The 22,739-nt window shown below is 46.9% G+C and overlaps 1 protein-coding gene across 1 annotated transcript in view; it reads left to right on the top strand.

Moving 5' to 3' along the window:
• The window catches only part of LOC139277595 (deoxynucleoside triphosphate triphosphohydrolase SAMHD1-like), a 71,473-nt gene that overhangs the window by 8,225 nt on the left and 40,509 nt on the right, over positions 1 to 22,739 (top strand). Inside the window, exons 3-7 of the mRNA XM_070896272.1 lie at positions 382 to 451; positions 2,082 to 2,242; positions 6,100 to 6,215; positions 19,565 to 19,635; positions 22,240 to 22,419. Of these exons, the coding sequence (XP_070752373.1) occupies positions 382 to 451; positions 2,082 to 2,242; positions 6,100 to 6,215; positions 19,565 to 19,635; positions 22,240 to 22,419 (598 nt within the window). The remainder of the gene's footprint in view (positions 1 to 381; positions 452 to 2,081; positions 2,243 to 6,099; positions 6,216 to 19,564; positions 19,636 to 22,239; positions 22,420 to 22,739) is intronic.

Below are 22,739 nucleotides of genomic sequence, written 5' to 3'. Positions count from 1 at the left end.
TGCAGAGAGGATGTTTCCACTGATGGGGGAGACTAGAACTAGAGGGCACGATCTTAGAATAAGTGGCCGCCCATTTAAAACGGAGATGAGGAGAAATTTCTTCTGAGGGTTGTAAATCTGTGGAATTCGCTGCCTCAGAGAGCTGTGGGAGCTGGGACATTGAATAAACTTAAGACAGAAATAGACAGTTTCTTAAACAATAAGGGGTGATGGGGAGCAGGCGGGGAAGTGGAGCTGAGTCCATGATCAGATCAGCCATGATCTTATTGAATGGCGGAGCAGGCTCGAGGGGCTGTATGGCTTACTCCTGCTCCTATTTCTTATGTTCTTATTATGTTCTTATAACCTTTCCACGGTGCTGTTTTGTTTTCTTGTTTCCAGCACGCTTGGAGAACGATTACACCTGATCAGCTGTATTGATGCGCTCTGGCAGAACCCGATTGACGTGAAGGTAGGAGAGAACTGCGTGCAGTTCTGGTCACCACATTACAGGGAAAGATGTGACTGCACCAGAGAGGGTACAAGGGAGATTTACGAGGATGTTGCCTGGACTGGAGAATTTTAGCTATGAGGAAAGATTGGATAGTTTGGGTTGTTTTCTTTGGAATAGAAGAGGCTGAGGGGGAGACCTTACTGAGGTGTTTAAAATTATCAAGGGCCTAGATAGAATGGATAGGAAGGACCTGTTTCTCTTAGCTGAGGGGTCAACAACCAGGGGGCATAGATTTAAAGTAATTGGTAGGAAGTTGAGGGGATTTTAAGGAGAACTGTTTTCACTCAGAGGGTGGTGGAGGTCTGGAACTCAGAACGCAGAAAACCTCACCACATTTAAAAAGTACTTGGATATGCATTGAAGTGCCGTAACCTACAGGGCTACAGACTAGGAGCTGTAAAGTGGGATTAGGCTGGATAACTCCTTGTTGACCAGCACGGGACACGATGGGCTGAAATGGCTGTAAATTTTTATGATTCTATGAATACATCCGAAGGGGAAATTGGGTGGATCTCTAGGCATCAGTTGTCTATCGCTGTGTCTGGCTCACAGCAATGTTGAGAGTTTGAAATTGGTTGCCACTTGGAAAAACCTGGTAAAAGATGGCGGGGGGAGCTGAGGATGAACGAGCAGATTGTTCTACTGCATCGTTTTGCATGGTCTACAGGGCTGTAATAATATCCACCCTCCTGTATGGCTCAGAGACATGGACTTCAAGTCGCTGGAGAATTATCACCAGCGATGTCTCCACAAGATCCTACAAATCCCCTGGGAGGACAGGCGCACCAACATCAGCGTCCTCGTCCAGGCCAACATCCCCAGCATTGAAACACTGACACACTTGGGTCAGCTTCGCTGGGCAGGCCACATAGTTCGCATGCCAGACATGAGACTCCCAAAGCAAGTGCTCTATGCGGAGCTCCTACACGGCAAACGAGCCAAAGGTGGGCAACGGAAACGTTTCAAGGACATCCTCAAAGCCTCCCTGATAAAATGCGACATCCCACTAAAACCTGGGAGTCCCTGGCCAAAGACCGCCCTAAGTGGAGGAAGTGCATCCGAGAGGGCTTTCGCAGAAAGAGCGTGCAGCAAACCTGTCCCACCCACCCCTTCCCTCAACGACTATCTGTCCAACCTGTGACAGTCTGTGGCTCTTGTATTGGACTGTTCTGCCACCAAAGAACTCATCTCAGGAGTGGAAGCAAGTCTTCCTCGATTCCGAGGGCTGATGATGATGACGTTCTGAGAGGGTAGAACTAGCAGGAAATTCAGGAGAAACTTCTTTACCCAGTGAGTGGTTAGAATGTGGAGCATACTGCCACATGGAGTGATTGAGGCGAATAGCATAGATGCATTTAAACGAAAGCTCGATGTACATGAGGGAGAAAGGAGTAGAAGGTTATGCTGATAGGGTGAGATGAAGAGGGATGGGGAGTAGGCTTGTGTGGAACATAAGACACTGGCAGTGACCAATTGGGCTGAATGGCCTATTTCTGTGCTGTAGACTCAGTGTGGGGGATGTAACGCACATGCTCACACTTGTAACCCTTGTCATGTGATGAGAAGACACCATGTGGTTTTTCTGTAGGTGTTCAACGACCCAATCCATGGACACATTGAGATCCACCCACTCCTTGTCCAAATCATCGACACACCACAGTTCCAGCGGCTTCGCTTCATCAAGCAGCTCGGGGGGACGTACTTTGTATATCCCGGGGCTTCCCACAACAGATTTGAGCACTCCATAGGGTAAGGACTCAGAGCGGAATTATGGACATTGTGTTTGGAAGCAGATTGAGATCATTTCTAATGTTCATTGTTTCCCCGATGATTCTTCCTCCAGTGCAGGGTCCACTGTCCCACTGTTGATGGTGGCCCTCCAGCACCAAGTCGTCATCTTCCCAAGTGGACCCATGTGGTGAATGCGGGTTAGCTACTGGACCATGGGAGCATTGTTTTATGTTCTCTTCGCCTAGGGCTGTGGATGCTCAGTGGTGGGGTATATTCAAGGCTGAGATCGCTAGATTTTTTGGGCTTTAGAGGAATCTCCACCCAGTGTCCATTTGTGCGTTATGCTGAAAAGTGACCGGCCAAGGGACACTGAGTCCGATTGCACTGACACCCCCAGTATTCTGGGTGAGATATACTGACTGAGCTCTGAACAGGAATTGAGCGTGGAATCCTCCTTTCTGTGTGGCTCAGTGCTATCAATTGAACATAAGAACATAAGAAATAGGTGCAGGAGTAGGCCATTTGGCCCCTCGAGCCTGCTCCTCCATTCAATAAGATCGTAGCCGATCTGATCTTGGCCTCAACTCCATCATCATAGGCAGTCCCTCGAAATCGAGGAAGACTTGCTTCCGCTCTAAAAGTGAGTTCTCAGGTGGCTGTACAGCCCAATACGGGAATTACAGTCAGTGGTTGAAGGACAGGGTGAGTGGGACTGGTTTGCCGCACGCTCCTTCCGCTGCCTGCGCTTGTTTTCTGCATGCTCTCGGCGACGAGACTCGAGGTGCTCAGCGCCCTCACGGATGCTCTTCCCCCAACCCCCCCCCCACTTAGGGTGGTCTTTGGCCAGGGATTCCCAGGTGTCGGTGGGGATGTTGCACTTCATCAAGGAGGCTTTGAGGATGCCCTTGAAACGTTTCCTCTGCCCACCTGAGGCTCGCTTGCCGTGTCGGAGTTCCGAGTGGAGTGCTTGCTTTGGGAGTGGCTCCATTTCCCCACCTGTTCACAATAACTCTCGACTCCCGCATTGTTCAAAAATCTGTCTATCTCCACCTTAAATATATTCAATGACCCAGCCTCTGCAGCTCTCTGGGGCAGAGAATTCCAAAGATTCACGACCCTCTGAGAAGAAATTTATCTCCGTTTTAAGTGGGCGGCCCCTTATTCTGAAACTATGCCCACTAGTTCTAGATTCCCCCATGAGGGGCAACATCCTTTGCATCTACCCTGTCAAGCCCCCTCAGAATCGTGTACGTTTCAATAAGATCACCTCTCATTCTGTTAAACTCCAATGTGTATGGGCCCAGCCTGCTCAACCTTGTGTGCTGGTTGCAGTTGGCAAAGAGCCCTGTATTCGCAGTGTGCCAATATATCCTCTGACTTTCCACTCAATGACCCGCTCTTTATTGGAGCGGGACTGATGCTCACAGGCCAGAGGGTATTCTGGGTATTGTAGCAGGATAATGATGGGGCAAGGAACAGAGTGCGATGAACTCTTGACCTGGCTCAGTGATATCACCAAAGCGTTGGTGGACCATTGGGTTGTCGGACTTGAAACCGAGAGAGGACTGTGGATTAGCTCCACAATCTGTTGACATGTTCCACGTCATTTCCTTTTGTACTTTAAGGTTTCTGAGTTATTGAGTAAAGTTTGTATGTTCTCGAGTCAGGCCAATGTGTAGATAACTATATCTCAGGGCCCCACCCTCTCTGCTGAGGGCTGATGTGTGATTGTTGTTCAAGTTATAACTTGTTGCTTAAAATTGTAATGACAATATACATATATTGTTATGGGGCTGTCAGTATATTTTTTCGGCCCATCTGGTGCTCAAACCCTCATCCAGACTCCACTATTCCAAAGCTCTCCTGACCGGCCTTCTGTCTTCCACCCTCCGTAAACTTTAGCTCATTCAGAACTCTGCTGCCTGTGTCCTAACTCGCACCAAGTCCTGTCGCCTCTCAGCCCTGTGCTCACTGACATTGGCTCCCGGTCTGACCACATCTACCATTGGTACTGAGCTGTGCAGATCGGGAGTGGCTTCACATTGATCCCCGGTCTGGCAACGTGACAATTTAAACATTTTCATCCCTTCAGGGCATCACCCCTCTCCCAACGGGCTGAATGGCCTCCTTCTGTGCTGTAGGTTTCTATGATTCTGTGACGCTCCCAGTGCAGTACTGAGGGCAATTCTTGGACGAGGCCTCGGTTTAAAGTCTCGCCGAAAGTGGGAGGGGCCGTCTTTCGGCGAGACTTTTAAACCGAGGCCTCGTCCAAGAATTGCCCTGCCAGCTAGCTCTGCCCTCAGCCAGATAAACTAGTTATTCATCTTACTGTTTTGTGGTTCCTTGCCATGTGCTAGTTGGCTGCTGCGTTCCCTACATTACAACAGGGAGGTGATTTGGGACGTCCTAGGATGTGGAAAGCTCAATAAAAATGTGAGCATTTTCTTACCGAAATCTTATGGGTTTGGACACAGGTTTACTATTTTGATTCCCCCGGATTGTTTTCTTTATTTGTCCTGGCAAGACCAGCATGTATTGCCCTCGAGAAGGTGGCCGAGGGCCACTGGAGCCCGTGTGTGGTGAACTGAGAGGCCATTTCAAAGGGCAATTAAGGGTCAACCACATTGCTGTGGGTCTGGAGTCACACACTTGCACCGACCATGCAAGGCAGCAGATTTCCTTCCCTAAAAGACATTCGTGAACCAGATGGGTTTTTAACGACAATCCAGTAATTTCATGGTCACCATACTGACACTAACTTTTTTAAGTCCAGATTTATTTAATTAACTGAATTTAAATTCCTCTAGCTACTTTTGTGGGATTTGAACTTGAGTCTCTGAATTATTAGTCCAGGCCTCCAGTAATATACCCATTAAACTGCTGTAACCTTGCAGTTCTGTAAAGAGAGATCCAGGCCGACACCACAAGCGTACATACATCTGTCAGATTAGATGTAATGATTTCATGTGCAGCCGCTCACCGCTGTGTTACTGACCTGCCTTCCAAGCTGGATATAGTCAGCAGCGTACAAGTATCCGTATCTCATCCATAGTTGCGCTCGGGATACTGTCAGTTGTTTACCTTATTTTCAAGAAATTGTGTGCAGAAAAACTGGAGCGCTCTATAACCAAATGTTCCCTCTGATTTTTTTGGGGGGGGCTGCACGGCCAACTCAAAATTCCGCCCACGCAAAGTCTTTCTATTTAAAAGCTGGTGAGTCAGCGGTGTGGGAGCTTCAGAGTGCTTATAAAAGAAAGACTTGCATTTATATAGTGCCTTTCACGACCACCGGATGTCTCAAAGCGCTTTACAGCCAATGAAGTACTTTTGGAATGCAGTCACTGTTGTTATGTGGGAAGCGCAGCAGCCAAATTTGCGCACAGCAAGCTCCCACAAACAGAAATATGATAATGACCAGATCATCTGTTTCTTTTTCATGTTCTGTTGATTGAGGGACAAATATTGGCCACAACACCGGGGATAACTCCCCTGCTCTTCTTCGAAATAGTGCCATGGGATCTTTTTCTCGCCTTCTCTCTCCCTCTCTCTCTCAAGTAGACTTGAGAGAGCAAACGGGACCTTGGTTTAACGTCACATCTAAAAGACAGCACCTCCGACACTCCCTCAGCACTTCACTGGAGTGTCAGCCTAGATTTATGTGCTCAAGTACCTGGAGTGAGACTTGAACCCACAACCTTCTGACTCCGAGGCGAGTGTGCTACCCACTGAGCCACGGCTGACAGGGAACATTGTCTATGACTAGATCATTTTTACCGGGCAAATCTATTGGTCTTTTCTATATTAAAGACCCAAACGACAGTTGACGTATACAAAGTTGTGCACCCTTGTTAATTTATTCTCTCTTCGCCCTGCAGTGTGGGATACCTGGCAGGCCAGCTGGTGAAAGCTCTGTCTGAGCGGCAACCGGAACTGCGGATTAACCATCGGGACATGCTGTGTGTGCAGATTGCAGGACTATGCCACGACCTGGGTGAGTGAGCAGATCTGTCGGGACTGGTAGAGCAGGGACCTCCATGGTTTTGTTTTTAGCAAGGTTATGACATTTATTTGTTTCAAGACTTGGGTTCAAAGCGAACAGGGATCAAAGTTTCCTGTCCAAAGTGCCGAGTGGGTGAAGGCATCACCCGGCGTGACAGTAAGTTGTAAAGATCGAAAGGTCACAGATTCGATTCCCAGTCTCGCTCAGTTAACGACCTCGACAAGTGTAGCAGTTGGAGGCTTCAGTGTTCCTGGGCAACATTCCTCCAGGGTTCTGGACTGATGTCCAATGACCCCTGCCGGAAATGGCGCATGTCAAGTGAGGGTAGGATTGGGCTCGGCTGTGATGCTCCCCATTGCCAAATATCCTGCCAGCACTGACTGTAATGTCTTGTACATGAAGAATGGCCACTTGGGTGGAGTGTTGGGGATGTCGGTTCCTACAATCGCCCAGCAAGAATTAGTAGCTTGGGGAAATGAGGAGGGAGAAGGGATGTAGAATTAAATCACTATCCATTCCTAATAAGTGTGAAGCTAAGTTTAAAGCCTTTACTGCAGTGACTGCTTCCGATTGCATGGTTTTGTGGAGATTTATGAAATGCAGATTAGTGGGCTAGCTTGGGCCTGTTATAAGACTCAATGCGGATCTATACTGGGACAGACTTCAAGGTTAGCAAAATACAACAACCTTTAGCATTATTCCCTCTCCCCCACCACACGTTAGTCTGATTTTCCAGCCTTAATGTCTGCCCCTTGTTTGTATTTCACTTGGTGACTGAGAAAACTCTGTACCTGTTGCAAAAGAATTAACGCAGTCAACTCTCCCAATTTTTGTACATGTGATTTTAAAAGAAAGACTTGCATTTATAAAGCATCGTTCACGACCACCAGACGTCCCATAGCGCTTTACAGCCAATTAAATACTTTTGAAGTATAGTCACTGTTGTAATGTCGGAAACGAGGCAGCCAGTTTGCGCACAGCAAGCTCCCACATACAGCAAAGTGATCATGACCAGATCATCTGTTTTAGTGATGTTGATTGAGGGATAAATATTGGCCAGGACACCGGGGATAACTCCCCTGTTCCTCTTAGAAATAGTGCCGTGGGATCTTTTACGTCCAGCTGGGAGAGCGGACGGGGCCTCGGTTTAACGTCTGATCCAAAAGACGGCACCTCCGACAGTGCAACGCTCCCTCAGCACAGTGAGTGTCAGCCGAGATTCTCAGAGCAGAGAAGGTTAAGGGGAAATTTAATGGAGGTCTTCAAAATTTTGAGGGGTTTGGATGGAGTAGATAGGGAGTAACACTTTCCAGTGGCAGTGGGATCAGTGACCAGAGGGGACAAATACAAAATAATTGGCAAAAGAACCAGGTGGAGGATGAGAAACTTCTTTGAGTTAAGATTTGGAATGCACTTGCCTGAAAGGGTGGTAGAAGCAGATTCAGTCGTAACTTTCAGAAGGAAATTGTATATATACTTGAAGGGGAAAATGTTGCTGGGGAGTAGAACGAATTGGATCGTTCTTTCAAAGAGCCAACACAGGCACGATGGGCCGAAAGCCTGAGCTGTATGATTAATGCTTTAAATGATACTCAGTTTAAAGAAGGCATGTCGAGATGATCGGCAGAAACCAGAGCTGGACTACCAGCGAATGTCGTTGCCTCGCCCACATCTGCTGGCGAGTGACCATAGCGGACTGCACCTGCCGGCTCTGAGTCCGCATAGAGCCGCTTGCAGTTCTGTGCCAAGCACTTGCTCCGCTCCGCAGGGACAATCGTGTTTGTGACTGGCAAGGTCATCAGTGCGCGCAACTTTTTTTACTCAGCCTCTACCTCATCATCGTGCAGCACAGGGATCATCTGTGGCTCAGTGGGTAGCACACTCACCTCTGAGTCAGGAGGTTGTGGGTTCAAGTCCCACTCCAGGCACAAAAATAATCTCGGCTGACAATCCAGTGCAGTGCTGAGGGAGTGCTGCACTGTTGGAGGTGCCGTCTTTCGGATGAGACTTTAAACCGAGGCCTCAGGTGGATGTAAAAGATCCCCTGGCACTATTTCGAAGAAGAGCAGGGGAGTTACCCCCAGTGTCCTAGCCGATATTTATATCTCCATCAACATCATAAAAAAACAGATTATCTGGTCATTATCACATTGCTGTTTGTGGGAGTTTGCTGTGCGCAAGTTGACTGCCATGTTTCTCACATTACAACAGTGACTACACTCTTTAAAGCACTTTTAGATGTCCGGTGGTCATGAAAGGTGCTATATAAGTGCCATGCCATCACTGCTGCATTTCCCAAAGTACAGCAGATAGGCCATCAGTGGTGACTTGAAGGTTCCTACTCCCCCCTTCTCCAACACCACCAATTACTCCTCTTCACCTGTCCCTGGGACTCATCCAGTACAAACCCAACACACCTACATCCTCTGGAAGTGCATTGCTATGTTGGTGCTTGAGAAGTTTGGTGGTTACATAAAGTTATTACAGTGGATGCAGCTGATAACGGACTTTCAAAGAGCATTTGACAAGGTGCTACGTAGACTTGGGGCAAAGGTATTGCGGTGTGGACTTTAGGGGGAATGTGATCACGTAGGTAGAGAGAATTGGAGAGCAGAAAGTAATGGGTCGGGATGAGAGAGGAGTTTCTCAGACTGGAATGATGTGGTGAGCGGTGTGTGTAAGAGCTGTTTTTTTTTAAACTACACACACACAATGATCTGGAATTGGGAATGTAAAAGAATATTGAAGTTTGTTGAACTCAAATTGAGGGGACATGGCAAATTGTGATGGCTGTGGGAGAGTGCAGGAGGAGCTAATAGACGAGCAGGAAAGGTGGCAGATATGCTGTTCAGTGTAGAAAAATGTCCACGTCTTGGAACTAGGGAAAGGAAATGCACCTTAAATGGTAAGATTTTAAATGCAACCGAGCAGCAGAAGGATGCTGGCGTAGAGGCCAGAGCAAGATAAAAAGGCAAACTGAATTGTTGAATTTGTGTCGAGATGGTTTTGGGAGGGTACAAATTCAAGATAAAGTGGAGGTTAGAAAAACATCTCTTTGCACAGAAAGTGGAATTCTCTGCTGCAATCTGTTGTTGAAGCAAAATCCATAAATTGTTTCAAAAGGAAATGGCATAGTTACTTGAAATAAGTGTTAACGGATGTGGGGAAGCAAGCAGGAGAGTGAGATAAGAGTAAGTGGAATCACCAGCACAGACTTTATGTGCCTGTGGCCTGTTTCTGTGCACTAACATTGTGACTATGTATTGGATGCAATGTATAACCAGCAAAGTCCAACAACAATTTACATTTTTATATCGCGCCTTTAACGTAGTAAAATGTCCCAAGGCGCTTCACAGGAGCGTGACCAAACAATATTTGACACCGAGCCACATAAGATATATTAGGACGGAGAGATTGTGCGAGAGAGAGAGAGATTGAGATCAGGAATTCCAGAGCTGAGGGTCCAGGCAGCGGAAGGCACAGCTGCCAGTGGTGGAGCCAATTGGAGGCCCGAATTGGAGGAGTGCAGAGAACTCGGTGGGTGTGGGGCTGGAGGAGATTACGGAGATGGGGCGAGGGATTTGAAAACGAGGATGAAAATGTTACAATGGGACCGGGAGCCAATGTAGGTCTGCGAGCGCAGGGGTGGTGGGTGAAGAGGACTTGGTGCGAGTTAGGACACGGGGCAGCTGAGTTTTTGGATGAGAAGCTTACGGAGGGTGCAGAGCCTAGTGGGAGAACGAGAGTGGCAGATACCAGATAAAGAGGAGAAAAAATTCTGACGTCATAGTCAGGATAGAGTGTGGAGCGGCGCGGGTAAGTTCTAGATAAGTATTTCATTTATTTGTTACTGTTTTTAGTGGTTAGCGTTTTAGTGTTGGCTAAACAGTTGAATAGCCTTTTTTTTAAAAAAAAGTTTGAAAAGAACGATTAGCGAACGGGGCAGGACAGCTGGGGGCCCATCACACGCACATCCGGTGCCACGTGGGGAATGCCTGCCACTTTCTGGAAAACCACACATGCAGGACGTGTCACCAACTGCTCGAGCTCTGGCTTTCTGACTGTGAGGAGCGAATTGCATCACTCAGTGCGGGCGGCTGCGCCTCTCTCGGATAGTCCGCTTCAGGAGATGGTCACCCTGCAGTTACAGAGAGAGTTCAGGAGGACAGCGAGGCAGTGGGTGGCCACCAGGTAGACGAGGAGGAATGGGCAGGCAGTGCATGATTTCATGATTTCCCCCGGGACTATGGCCCTCACCAACCGGTATTCAGTGTTTAATACCAGTGGAGGGCGACGACCAATGTTCCCCGTAAGAATCATAGTCATTTTCAGCACGGAAGGAGGCCATTCGGCCCATCGTGTCCCGCCGGCCGACAAACAACTCTCCAGCCTAATCCCACTTTCCAGCTCTTGGTCTGTTGCCCTGCAGGTTACGGCACTTCAAGTGCACATCCAAGTACTTTTTGAATGTGGTGAGGGTTTCTGCCTCTACCATCCTTTCAGGCCGTGAGTTCCAGACCCCCATCACCCTCTGGGTGAAAAACTTTCCCCTCAAATCCCCTCTAGCCCTCCTACCAATTACTTTAAATCTATTTCCCTTGGTTGTTGACCCCTCTGCTAAGGGAAATTGGTCCTTCCCATCCACACTATCCAGGTCCCTGGTGATTTTGTGCACCTTAATAGGGTCTCCCCTCAGCCTCCTCTCCAGCTGCGCTGCCTCCTGCATGGCCTGCCTCCCCCAATGCGCGGCCCATTCAAAGTTCTGAGCATCTATGTTGGAAAAGCCAATGAGCGGCCTGCGCGTGACCTTGCAGATCACTGCGTGACCTATCGGGAACATTGCTGATGGCATCGCGGGGGAGTGCAGTCAAAAGCAAACCCATGACCACGTGGGAGTCTCGGCTGCATAAGGAAGTTTAGAAATGCAGATGTGGTAGGGGATTTGATATTTGGAGGGGGGGGGGGGGGGGGTTGGTGGGGAGTGGATAGGCGGTTGTTCTGCAGCCGCACACCTGAGTCTCGAATGGTGTGTTGCCTCCCCTGGTGCCAGGGTGAAGGATATCACTGAACGGGTGCAGGACATTCTGAGAGGGGAAGGGGAAAGCCAGAAATCGTGGTCCATGTTGGAATCAGTGACACAGGAAGGAAAAGGAGGAGAGGTGGCAGTATTGATCAAGAATAATATTACAATTCTGCAGAGGGATGATATACTAGGGGGTTCAAGGACTGAATCTATTTGGTTAGAGTTCAGTAACCGAAAAGGAGCTTTTACGTTGCTGGGTGTTTACTATAGACCCCGAAATAGTGAGAAGGAGATAGAGGAGCAAACGTGTAGGCAAATTCCAGGTGAATATAATAGAACAGTAGCAATAGGGAATTCATTTACCCGAATATAGACCGGGGAAAAACCGAGTAAAGGGCAAAGGAGGGGAAGAATTCCTAAAACTTGGTGCTACAGGGCAGTGTTACTGGAGCTAGGAAAAAGATTACAGAACAGGGCCTGAAAGGTGGTAATCTCAGGATTACTCCCAGTGCCACGTGCGAGTGAGTACAGAAATAGGAAGAGAGTGCGGGTGGATGTGTGGTTGGAGAAGCAGTGCAGGAGGGAGGGCTTCAGTTTCCTGGGGCATTAGGACCCATTCTGGGGGAGACGGGATCTGTTGAAGCGGGATGGGTTGAACAGAGCTGGGACCAGTGGCGTGGAGGTTAACTTGCTCAGTGGGCGAAGGTTTAAACTGATTTGATGGAGGTGGGGGTGGGGGGGGGAGTGGGGAGCGGTGGAGAGGCACCAGGATGTAGCAGCAGAGAGGAGAGACAAGGTGCATAGAAAACACGGAGGGACAAACCAGAGCCGAACAGAGAATAGTGTCGAAAGAACAGGTATTTGATGGAGGGTTAAAGCAAAGCCGATTAGCATGGTGTTGGAATGTGTACAAGCAAGTGACCTGGATTTGGGTACAGGGAGTACAATTTCAAAGTTTGCGGTCGATACAAAACTTGGCAACGTAGTAATTAATGAGCAGTATAGTAGCCATAGACAGACAGGGATTGTTTCTTAGAACAGTATGTTACAGAACCTACAAGGGAACAAGCTATCTTAGATCTGGTCCTGTGTAATGAGACAGGAATAATAAACGATCTCCTTGTAAAAGATCCTCTCGGAATGAGTAATCACAGTATGGTTGAATTTGTAATACAGATTGAGGGTGAGGAAGTTGTGTCAGAAACGAGCGTACTATGCTTAAACAAAGGGGGCCACAGTGGGATGAGGGCAGAGTTGGCTAAAGGAGACTGGGAACACAGACTAAACGGTGGCACAATTGAGGAACAGTGGAGGACTTTTAAGGAGCTCTTTCATAGTGCGCAACAAAAATATATTCCAGTGAAAAAGAAGGGTGGTAAGAGAAGGGATAACCAGCCGTGGATAACCAAGGAAATAAAGGAGAGTATCAAATCAAAGACCAATGCGTATAAGGTGGCCAAGGTTAGTGGGAAACTAGAAAATTGGGAAAATTTTAAACAACAGCAAAGAATGACTAAAAAAAGCAATAAAGAAAGGAAAGGTAGATTACGAAGGTAAACTTGCGCAAAACATAAAAACAGATAGTAAAAGCTTTTACAGATATATAAAACGGAAAAGAGTGACTAAAGTAAATGTTTGTCCCTTAGAAGATGAGAAGGGGGATTTAATAATGGGAAATGTGGAAATGGCTGAGACCTTAAACAATTATTTTGCTTCAGTCTTCACAGTGGAAGACACAGAAACCATGCCAGAAATTGCTGGTCACGGGAATGTAGGAAGGGAGGACCTTGAGACAATCACTATCACTAGGGGGGTAGTGCTGGACAGGCTAATGGGACTCAAGGTAGACAAGCCCCCTGGTCCTGATGAAATGCATCCCAGGGTATTAAAAGAGATGGCGGAATTTATAGCAGATGCATTCGTTATAATCTACCAAAATTCTCTGGACTCTGGGGAGGTACCAGGAGATTGGAAAGCAGCTAATGTAACGCCTCTGTTTAAAAAAGGGGGCAGACAAAAGGCAGGTAACTATAGGCCGGTTAGTTTAACATCTGTAGTGGGGAAAATGCTTGAAACTATCATTAAGGAAGAAATAGCGGGACATCTAGATAGGAATAGTGCAATCAAGCAGACGCAGCATGGATTCATGAAGGGGAAATCATGTTTAACTAATTTACTGGAATTCTTTGAGGATATAACGAACATGGTGGATAGAGGTGTACTGATGGATGTGGTGTATTTAGATTTCCAAAAGGCATTCGATAAGGTGCCACACAAAAGGTTACTGCAGAAGATAGAGGTACGTGGAGTCAGAGGAAATGTATTAGCATGGATAGAGAATTGGCTGGCAAACAGAAAGCAGAGAGTCGGGATAAATGGGTCGTTTTCGGGTTGGAAATCGGTGGTTAGTGGTGTGCCACAGGGATCGGTGCTGGGACCACAACTGTTTACAATATACATAGATGACCTGGAAGAGGGGACAGAGTGTAGTGTAACAAAATTTGCAGATGACACAAAGATTAGTGGGAAAGCGGGTTGTGTAGAGGACACCGGAGAGGCTGCAAAGAGATTTGGATAGGTTAAGCGAATGGGCTGAGGTTTGGCAGATGGATTACAATGTCGGAAAGTGTGAGGTCATGCACCTTGGGGAAAAAAAAACAGTAAAAGGGAATATTATTTGAATGGGGAGAAATTACAACATGCTGAGGTGCAGAGGGACCTGGGGGTCCTTGTGCATGAATCCCAAAAAGTTAGTTTGCAGGTGCAGCAGGTAATCAGGAAGGCGAATGGAATGTTGGCCTTCATTGCGAGAGGGATGGAGTACAAAAGCAGGGAGGTCCTGCTGCAACTGTATAGGGTATTGGTAAGGCCGCACCTGGAGTACTGCGTGCAGTTTTGGTCACCTTACTTAAGGAAGGATATACTGGCTTTGGAGGGGGTACAGAGACGATTCACGAGGCTGATTCTGGAGATGAGGGGGTTACCTTATGATGATAGATTGAGTAGACTGGGTCTTTACTCGTTGGAGCTCAGAAGGATGAGGGGTGATCTTATAGAAACATTTAAAATAATGAAAGGGATAAACAAGATAGAGGCGGAGAGGTTGTTTCCACTGGTCGGGGAGACTAGAACGAGGGGTCACAGCCTCAAAATACGGGGGAGCCAATTTAAAACCGAGTTGAGAAGGAATTTCTTCTCCCAGAGGGTTGTGAATCTGTGGAATTCTCTGCCCAAGGAAGCAGTTGAGGCTATCTCATTGAATGTATTCAAGTCACAGATCGATAGATTTTTAACCAATAAGGGAATTAAGGGTTACGGGGAGCAGGCGGGTAAATGGAGCTGAGTCCATGGCCAGATCAGCCATGTTCTTATTGAATGGCGGAGCAGGCTCGAGGGGCGAGATGGCCTACTCCTGTTCCTAATTTTTATGTTCTTATGACCAATGTAAAAGGAAAGACAGACTTGCATTTCTATAGTGCCTTTCACGACCACCAGATGTCTCAAAGCGCTTTACAGCCAATGAAGTACTTTTGAAGTGTAGTCATTGTTGTAGTGTAATGGGCAAACACATGGTAGATGCAGATAAGTGTGACGTGATGCACTTTGGGTGAAACGACATGATACCATTCTGCAGTCACCCCCAGCACCCCCTTCCCTTCCCACAGCACCTTCCCGTGCAAGAGCAGGAGATGCAACACCTGCCCTTTTACCTCCTCCCTTCCCACTATCCAGGGCCCCGAACACTCCTTCCAGGTGAAACATCAATTTACTTGTAACTTCTTTCAATTTATTATACTGTATTCGCTGCTCACGATGCGGTCTCCTCGACATTGGGGAGACCAAACGCAGATTGGGTGATCCCTTTGCGGAACACCTCAGTTCAGTCCGTAAGTGTGACCCTGAGCTTCCAGTTGCTTGTCACTTCAATTCCCCGCTCCACTCCCACTCTGATCTCTCTGTCCTTGGCCTCTTACACTGTTCCAATGAAGCTCAATGCAAGCTCGAGGAACAGCACCTCATCTTTTTAGGCACTTTATAGCCTTCTGGACTCGACATCGGGTTCAACAATTTCAGAACATAATCTCTACCAATCTTTGGCTCCCTTCCTTCCCCCCCCCCCCCCCCGAGCTTAGGTTTTTTCTCTTTGTCTATAAAGGCAGCTGGTCATTATTCCGCCATTCACACCCGATCATAGAAACATAGAAAATAGGTGCAGGAGTAGGCCATTCGGCCCTTCGAGTCTGCACCGCCATTCAATGAGTTCATGGCTGAACATGCAACTTCAGTACCCCATTCCTGCTTTCTCGCCATACCCCTTGATTCCCCCTAGTAGTAAGGACTTCATCTAACTCCTTTTTGAATATATTTAGTGAATTGGCCTCAACAACTTTCTGTGGTAGAGAATTCCACAGGTTCACCACTCTCTGGGTGAAGAAGTTTCTCCTCATCTCAGTCCTAAATGGCTTACCCCTTATCCTTAGACTGTGACCCCTGGTTCTGGACTTCCCCAAGATTGGGAACATTCTTCCTGCATCTAACCTGTCTAAACCCGTCAGAATTTTAAACATTTCTATGAGATCCCCTCTCATTCTTCTGAACTCCAGTGAATACAAGTCCAGTTGATCCAGTCTTTCTTGATATGTCAGTCCCGCCATCCCAGGAATCAGTCTGGTGAACCTTCGCTGCACTCCCTCAATAGCAAGAATGTCCTTCCTCAAGTTAGGAGACCAAAACTGTGCACAATACTCCAGGTGTGGCCTCACCAAGGCCCTGTACAACTGTAGTAACACCTCCCTGCCCCTGTACTCAAATCCCCTCGCTATGAAGGCCAACATGCCGTTTGCTTTCTTAACCGCCTGCTGTACCAGCATGCCAACCTTCAATGACTGATGTACCATGACACCCAGGTCTCGTTGCACCTCCCCTTTTCCTAATCTGTCACCATTCAGATAATAGTCTGTCTCTCTGTTTTTACCACCAAAGTGGATAACCTCACATTTATCCACATTATACTTCATCTTCCATGCATTTGGCCACTCACCTAACCTATCCAAGTCACTCTGCAGTCTCATAGCATCCTCCTTGCAGCTCACACTGCCACCCAGCTTAGTGTCATCCGCAAATTTGGAGATACTACATTTAATCCCTCGTCTAATCATTAATGTACAATGTAAACAGCTGGGGCCCCAGCACAGAACCTTGCGGTACCCCACTAGTCAGTGCCTGCCATCCTGAAAAGTACCCATTTACTCCTACTCTTTGCTTCCTGTCTGCCAACCAGTGCTCAATCCACGTCAGCACACTACCCCCAATCCCATGTGCTTTAACTTTGCACATTAATCTCTTGTGTGGAACCTTGTCGAAATCCTTCCGAAAGTCCAAATGCACCACATCAACTGGTTCTCCCTTGTCCACTCTACTGGAAACATCCTCAAAAAATTCCAGAGCATTTGTCAAGCATGATTTCCCTTTCACAAATCCATGCTGACTTGGACCTATCTTGTCACTTCTTTCCAAATGCGCTGGACGTCCTTAATAATTGATTCCATCATTTTACCCACTACTGATGTCAGGCTGACCGGTCTATAATTCCCTGTTTTCTCTCTCCTTTTTTAAAAAGTGAGGTTATATTGGCTACCCTCCACTCCATAGGAACTGATCCAAAGTCTATGGAATGTTGGAAAATGACTGTCAATGTATCCGCTATTTCCAAGGCCACCTCCTTAAGTACTCTGGGATGCAGACCATCAGGCCCTGGGGATTTATCGGCCTTCAATCCCATCAATTTCCCCAACACAATTTCCCGACTAATACGGATTTCCCTTAGTTCCTCCTTCTTATTAGACCCTCTGACCCCTTTTATATCCGGAAGGTTGTTTGTGTCCTCCTTAGTGAATACCGAACCAAAGTACTTGTTCAATTGGTCTGTTATTTCTTTGTTCCCGTTATGACTTCCCCTGATTCTGACTGCAGGGGAACTACATTTGTCTTTACTAACCTTTTTCTCTTTACATATCTATAGAAGCTTTTGCAGTCCGTTTTAATGTTCCCTGCAAGCTTCCCCTCGTACTCTATTTTCCTTGCCCTAATCAAACCCTTTGTCCTCCTCTGCTGAGTTCTAAATTTCTCCCTGTCCCTGGGTTCGTTGCTATTTCTGGCCAATTTGTATGCCACTTCCTTGGCTTTAATACTATCCCTGATTTCCTTTGATAGCCACGGTTGAGCCACCTTCCCTTTTTTATTTTTACGCCAGACAGGGATGTACAATTGTTGTAGTTCATCCATGCGGTCTCTAAATGTCTGCCATTGCCCATCCACAGTCAACCCCTTCAGTATCATTCGCCAATCTATCCTAGCCAATTCACGCCTCATACCTTCAAAGTTACCCTTCTTTAAGTTCTGGACCATGGTCTCTGAATTAACTGTTTCATTCTCCATCCTAATGTAGAATTCCACCATATTATGGTCACTCTTCCCCAAGGGGCCTCTCACAACGAGATTAGACTAACCTTTTTCTAACTCTGGTCATTGCTATTTCAATTCGGCCCATTATCCCTTTTGTGTCTCTAATTTCTCCTGCCTTCCACCCTATCACAGACCTTCCCTGTGGCTCTTTCTTCCCCTCCCCCTTTCAGTGCTTCTTAAGTTTGTGTTCTTTTCGAACACCTGCCAGTTCTGACGAAGGGTCATTGACCTGAAGCATTTACTCTGTTTATCTCTCCACAGATATGTTGCTTGACCAGCTGAGATTTCCAACATTTTCTGTTTTTATTTCGGATTCCAGCATCCGCAGCATTTTGCTTTTGTATTATCGAAATGGTATTATTTTGAGAGGATGCAAAAGCAGAGGGGACAGGGGGTGCATACTCACAAATCCTTGAAGGTGACAGGGCAAGTTGATAAAGCGGTTAAGAAAGTGTATGGGACGCTTGGCTTTGTAAATTAGGGCAAGGGAGTGATGCTAAACCTTTACAAATCACTGTTTAGGCCTCAGCTGGAGTATTGTGTACCATTCTGGGCACCACACTTTAGGAAGGTTATCGAGGCCTTGGAGCGGGTGCCGAGGATGTTTACCAGGACGAGAGATTGGTGAAGCTGAGATTGTGCTCCTTAGAGCAGACAACGTTAAGGGGAGACAGAATCGTGGTATTGAAAACCACATGTGGTTTTGATAGAGCAAGTATGATCACCGACCCACATGCTGGAGGAAATGTGGGTCAGTGACCAGAGGTCATAGATTTAAAATAATTGGCAAAGGGACCAGAGGGAAAATGTGGAGATTTTATTCCCACAAAGATGTTTATGATCTGGAACGTACTACCTGGAAGAGCGTTGGAAGCCGATTCCATGGGAACGTTAAAAAGGCAATTGGACATAGTTGAAGAGAAGCAATTTGAAGGGTTACGGGGAGAAAGTTGGGGTATGGGACTGAAGAGCCTGCACAGAGACGAGGGGCCGAATGTCCCCCTTCTGTGCTGTAAGATTCTATGATACTAAGGTGGGAGGCCGGGCAGCCAGGAGAGTATTTGAATAGTCGCGTCCAGAGGTAACAAATCCATGGAAGAGGGTCCAGACACTTAATAAGTTGAAGGGAGTACCGGTACATGCACAGTGACAGACGTGCCCTAAAGCTGCAACTCATTGTAGGTGTTACTCACAATATTGTGCAGTGAGGTTTAAGTTGGTGTGATTTCCTTTGAAAGATGTGCGTGTGGCTAGGATGAGAACTTTAAAATCGAGGTGTTGCCGGACCGGGAGCCAATTTTAACCAGCAAACACAGGGCTGATGGGTGAAGGGAACGGAAATGGTCCTCGATACCTGGCTCGGTGACCCCATGGAATGTGTAAAAAGTGCAAAGTTGGAGCAGTGCAATAGGGTCAAAGGTCAAACTTGGGTCAGCAATAGCAACATTCCTCCAGTGCTTGGATTAAATCAACATCGGGTTCAGCCAAGATGATAACATCAGGATATTACGTTCTAAAGTCAGCCTATAACAAGATCCAGATGCGACATAAGGAAAACCCTTTTTATGCAACGAGTGGTTAGGATTTGGAAAACACTGCCTGATAGGACGGTGGATACAGATTCGATCGAAGCCTTCAAAAGGGAATTGAATAAATACTTGAAGGAGAAAAAATTGCAGGGATATGGGGAAAGAGCGGGGGAGTGGGACTAACTGGATCGCTCTTCGCTCTTCGAAAGAGCCGGCGCAGACTCGATGGGCCGAATGGTCGCCTCCTGTGCTGTACTGTTCTATGAAATAACTTTTTGAACTTCCATGCAGTGAGCTTAACCCTTTGCCTTTTGTTTTCCCAGGTCACGGGCCATTTTCGCACATGTTTGATGGAAAATTTATCCCCCTTACACGAGAGGGGATGAAATGGAAGGTGAATGTTGCCTGTAGAGTCTGAGTAATGCTGAGTGTCACAAGAGGCATTGCAGTGAGCTGGACGTCACCATCATATTAACGGGGGGAATATCTTCGAGGAAGTTCAGTGGGAATCAGATTACAGATTTCCAAGAGAATGAATGTTGCAGTGGCTGCCCTGTCACTTCTGGTTGTGGTACTTGGTTCATAGTCCTTTGACACTGAAGCAATTAAAGTCTCTGCTGTCTGTTCCTGCTGCAAGCATCCGAAGCGAGTTAAGCAGTCGCAACCCAGTTTCCAGCGAGTGTGAGCCAATCCCACAAAACTGCCGATATTCTGTTGCTATATTTGCACATTCCCCACTTGTACCAGAAGGATGGATTGTGTGGGAGCTGCGTCCTCTTGAAAGTTAGGTACAGGCTGCACTTACACCGTCTGCTCTTAGCCTGAGCAGCCGTTTATGTCAGGCAAATGATGCTTGTCGTTGCCACAGGAGTCAATTACTACGTCGCTGCTGATGATGTATTAAGTGGGCCAGCTATTTTGGGCAGCTCAGCAAGTTCTTAGTAGTTTGACACTGATTTATAAAGCTCTGCTAATTTCAGGCAAAGTCCGGTCACACGAACTGTTCATCTGCCCATATCCTCGCTTCTGTGTCTGTATGAATGGTCACGTTAACTGTTTAGCTGTATGCCTCTTTTATACTCTTTCCTAAAATTGGCTAATAATCAGCATTGTATAGACCTGCACAGAGCAAAAAGAAAGAAAGACTTGGATTTCTCTAACGCTTTTCATGACCACTGGACGTGTCAATTTCAGCCAATTAAGTACTTTTTAGAGGAGTAGTCACTGTTTGTAATGTGAGAAATGCGGCAGCCACTTTGTGCACAGCAAGTCCCCCCATCAGCAATGTGATAATGACCAGATAATCTGTTTTTTTAGTGATGCTGATTGAGGGATAAATATTAGCCCAGGACACCGGGGATAACTCCCTTGCTCTTCTTCAAAATAGTGCCATGAGATCTTTTGCGTTTACCTGAGAAATCAGACTGGGGGGAGGAGGGGGCTTAGTTTAACAATTCATCCGAAAGGCGGCACCTCCGACAGTTTAGCGGCTCCTTCAGCACGGCACTGGAGTGTCAGCCTTGATTTTTTTTTTGTGCTTAAGTCCCTGGAGTGGGACTTGAACCCACAACCTTCTGAGTCAGGAGAGAGTGCCACCCACTGAGCCACAGCTGACACAGAAAAGGGCTATTCGACCCAACTGGTCGGTGTTTATGCTCCACACGGGTCCCCGCCCACCCCCTCTTCATCTCACCCTATCAGATAACCTTTTATTCCTTTCGCACCCATGTGTATATCTAGCTTCCCCTTAAATGCATCTGTGCTATTCGCCTCAACCACTCCTTGTGGCAGTGCATTCCACATTCTCACCACTCTCAGGGTAAAGATGTATCTCCTGAATTCCCTATTGGATTTACGAGTGACTATCTTATATTTATATCCTCTAGTTTTGGTCTCCACAAATGGAAGCATTGTCTCTGTCTATATTATCAAATCACTGAAAGTTAACATGCAGGTACAGCAAGCAATTAAGAAAGCAAATGGTATGTTGGCCTTTATTACAAGAGGATTTGAGTATAAGAGTAAAGCCATCTTACTGCAATTATATAGGGCCCTGGTGAGACCACACCTGGAGTATTGTGTACAGTTTTGGTCTCCGTACCAAAGGAAGGATATACTTGCCATAAAGGGAGTGCAACGAAGGTTCAGCAGACTGATTCCTGGGATGGGAGAAATTATCCGATAAGGAGAGATTGAGTAGACTAGGCCTACATTCTCTAGAGTTCAGAAGAATGAGAGGTGATCTCATTAAAACATATAACATTCAGGGTAGATGCAGAGAGGATGTTTTCCCGGGCTGGGGAGTCGAGAACCAGGGGTCTCAGAATAAGAAGTTGGACATTTAGGAGATGAGGAGAAATTTCTTCACTCAGAGGATGGTGAATCTTTGGAATTCTCTACCCCTGAGGGCCGTGAAGGCCCAGTCGTTGAGTATATTCAAGACCGAGATCGATACATTTTTGGATATTAAGGGAATCCAGGGATATGGGGGGAGTGCAGGAAAGTGGAGTTGAGGCCGAAGATCAGCCATGATCTCATTGAATGGCGGAGCAGGCTCAAGGGGCCGAACGGTACTGTCTGTCCCAGTGCTTGACTGACTGCCAGGGGCGTTACGCTTTAGTGGAGTGATGCCAGATCCCTGCCCTTTTTTTAAAAAAAAACATTTTGTTTGCCTGGTTTCCCTGCCCCACCAAACGTGCGAATTTTGTCCTTTCCCTGCTGGGTTTTCACTTCCTTTCTCCTGTCTAAGCTCCGAGAGATACGGACATTACCCGAGGAATGTTGATGGAGGCATTATTCCCACGTAAGTTGACCCCAAGAGGAAGTCAGAGCATGAACGTAAAGTTATGCAGAGATTCTTACCCGCGAGTGGGAATTCAGTGTAGCGGTAAATGTGTGTGACCTGGGCCTTGGGTGTGTGACCGTTTGATTTCATTTCTTAGTCATCTGCATAGAATGATGATCCAATCTTTCTTCCCTGTATTGTAATTGAATATAGCACGAGGATGCATCATTGAAGATGTTTGATCACTTGATCTCATCCAATGGGCTGGAAGATGTTCTGCAGAACCATGGCCTCGAGTTACCAGTGGACCTTGACTTTATCAAGGAGCAGATCCGAGGCCCAATAATGGAGGCGAAGAGTAATGGAGAGGGCTGCAGTACAAGGCGCTCAGTGGTAAGTGACCACATTGAAGCAAGGGAAAGGGAGGAGGAATGGTTTGTGAGAGGTAACTGCTTTAAAAATTATAACCCACGTTTGTACACCCAATGATGGTCCGTAGGCTTTATTTCAAAATGGAAGTGTGTAATGTATTTACTTCATGGGTTCTTTGTTTAAGAATTCATAGCAACACATTGCTCTTAAGAACTAGTTGGTTTATTAACCAAGGTTTAACAACCACACTACACATTACCAGTTCATCCACCAGGTTCACAACCACCTGCCTCAGCGTGGATCCCTTGAACTCAACTGACTGGGGTTTTATTGAGTCTTGT

Source organism: Pristiophorus japonicus, chromosome 12, assembly GCF_044704955.1.
Source record: "Pristiophorus japonicus isolate sPriJap1 chromosome 12, sPriJap1.hap1, whole genome shotgun sequence".
NCBI lineage: Eukaryota > Metazoa > Chordata > Chondrichthyes > Pristiophoridae > Pristiophorus > Pristiophorus japonicus.
This window is presented reverse-complemented; position numbering and strand designations above follow the sequence as displayed.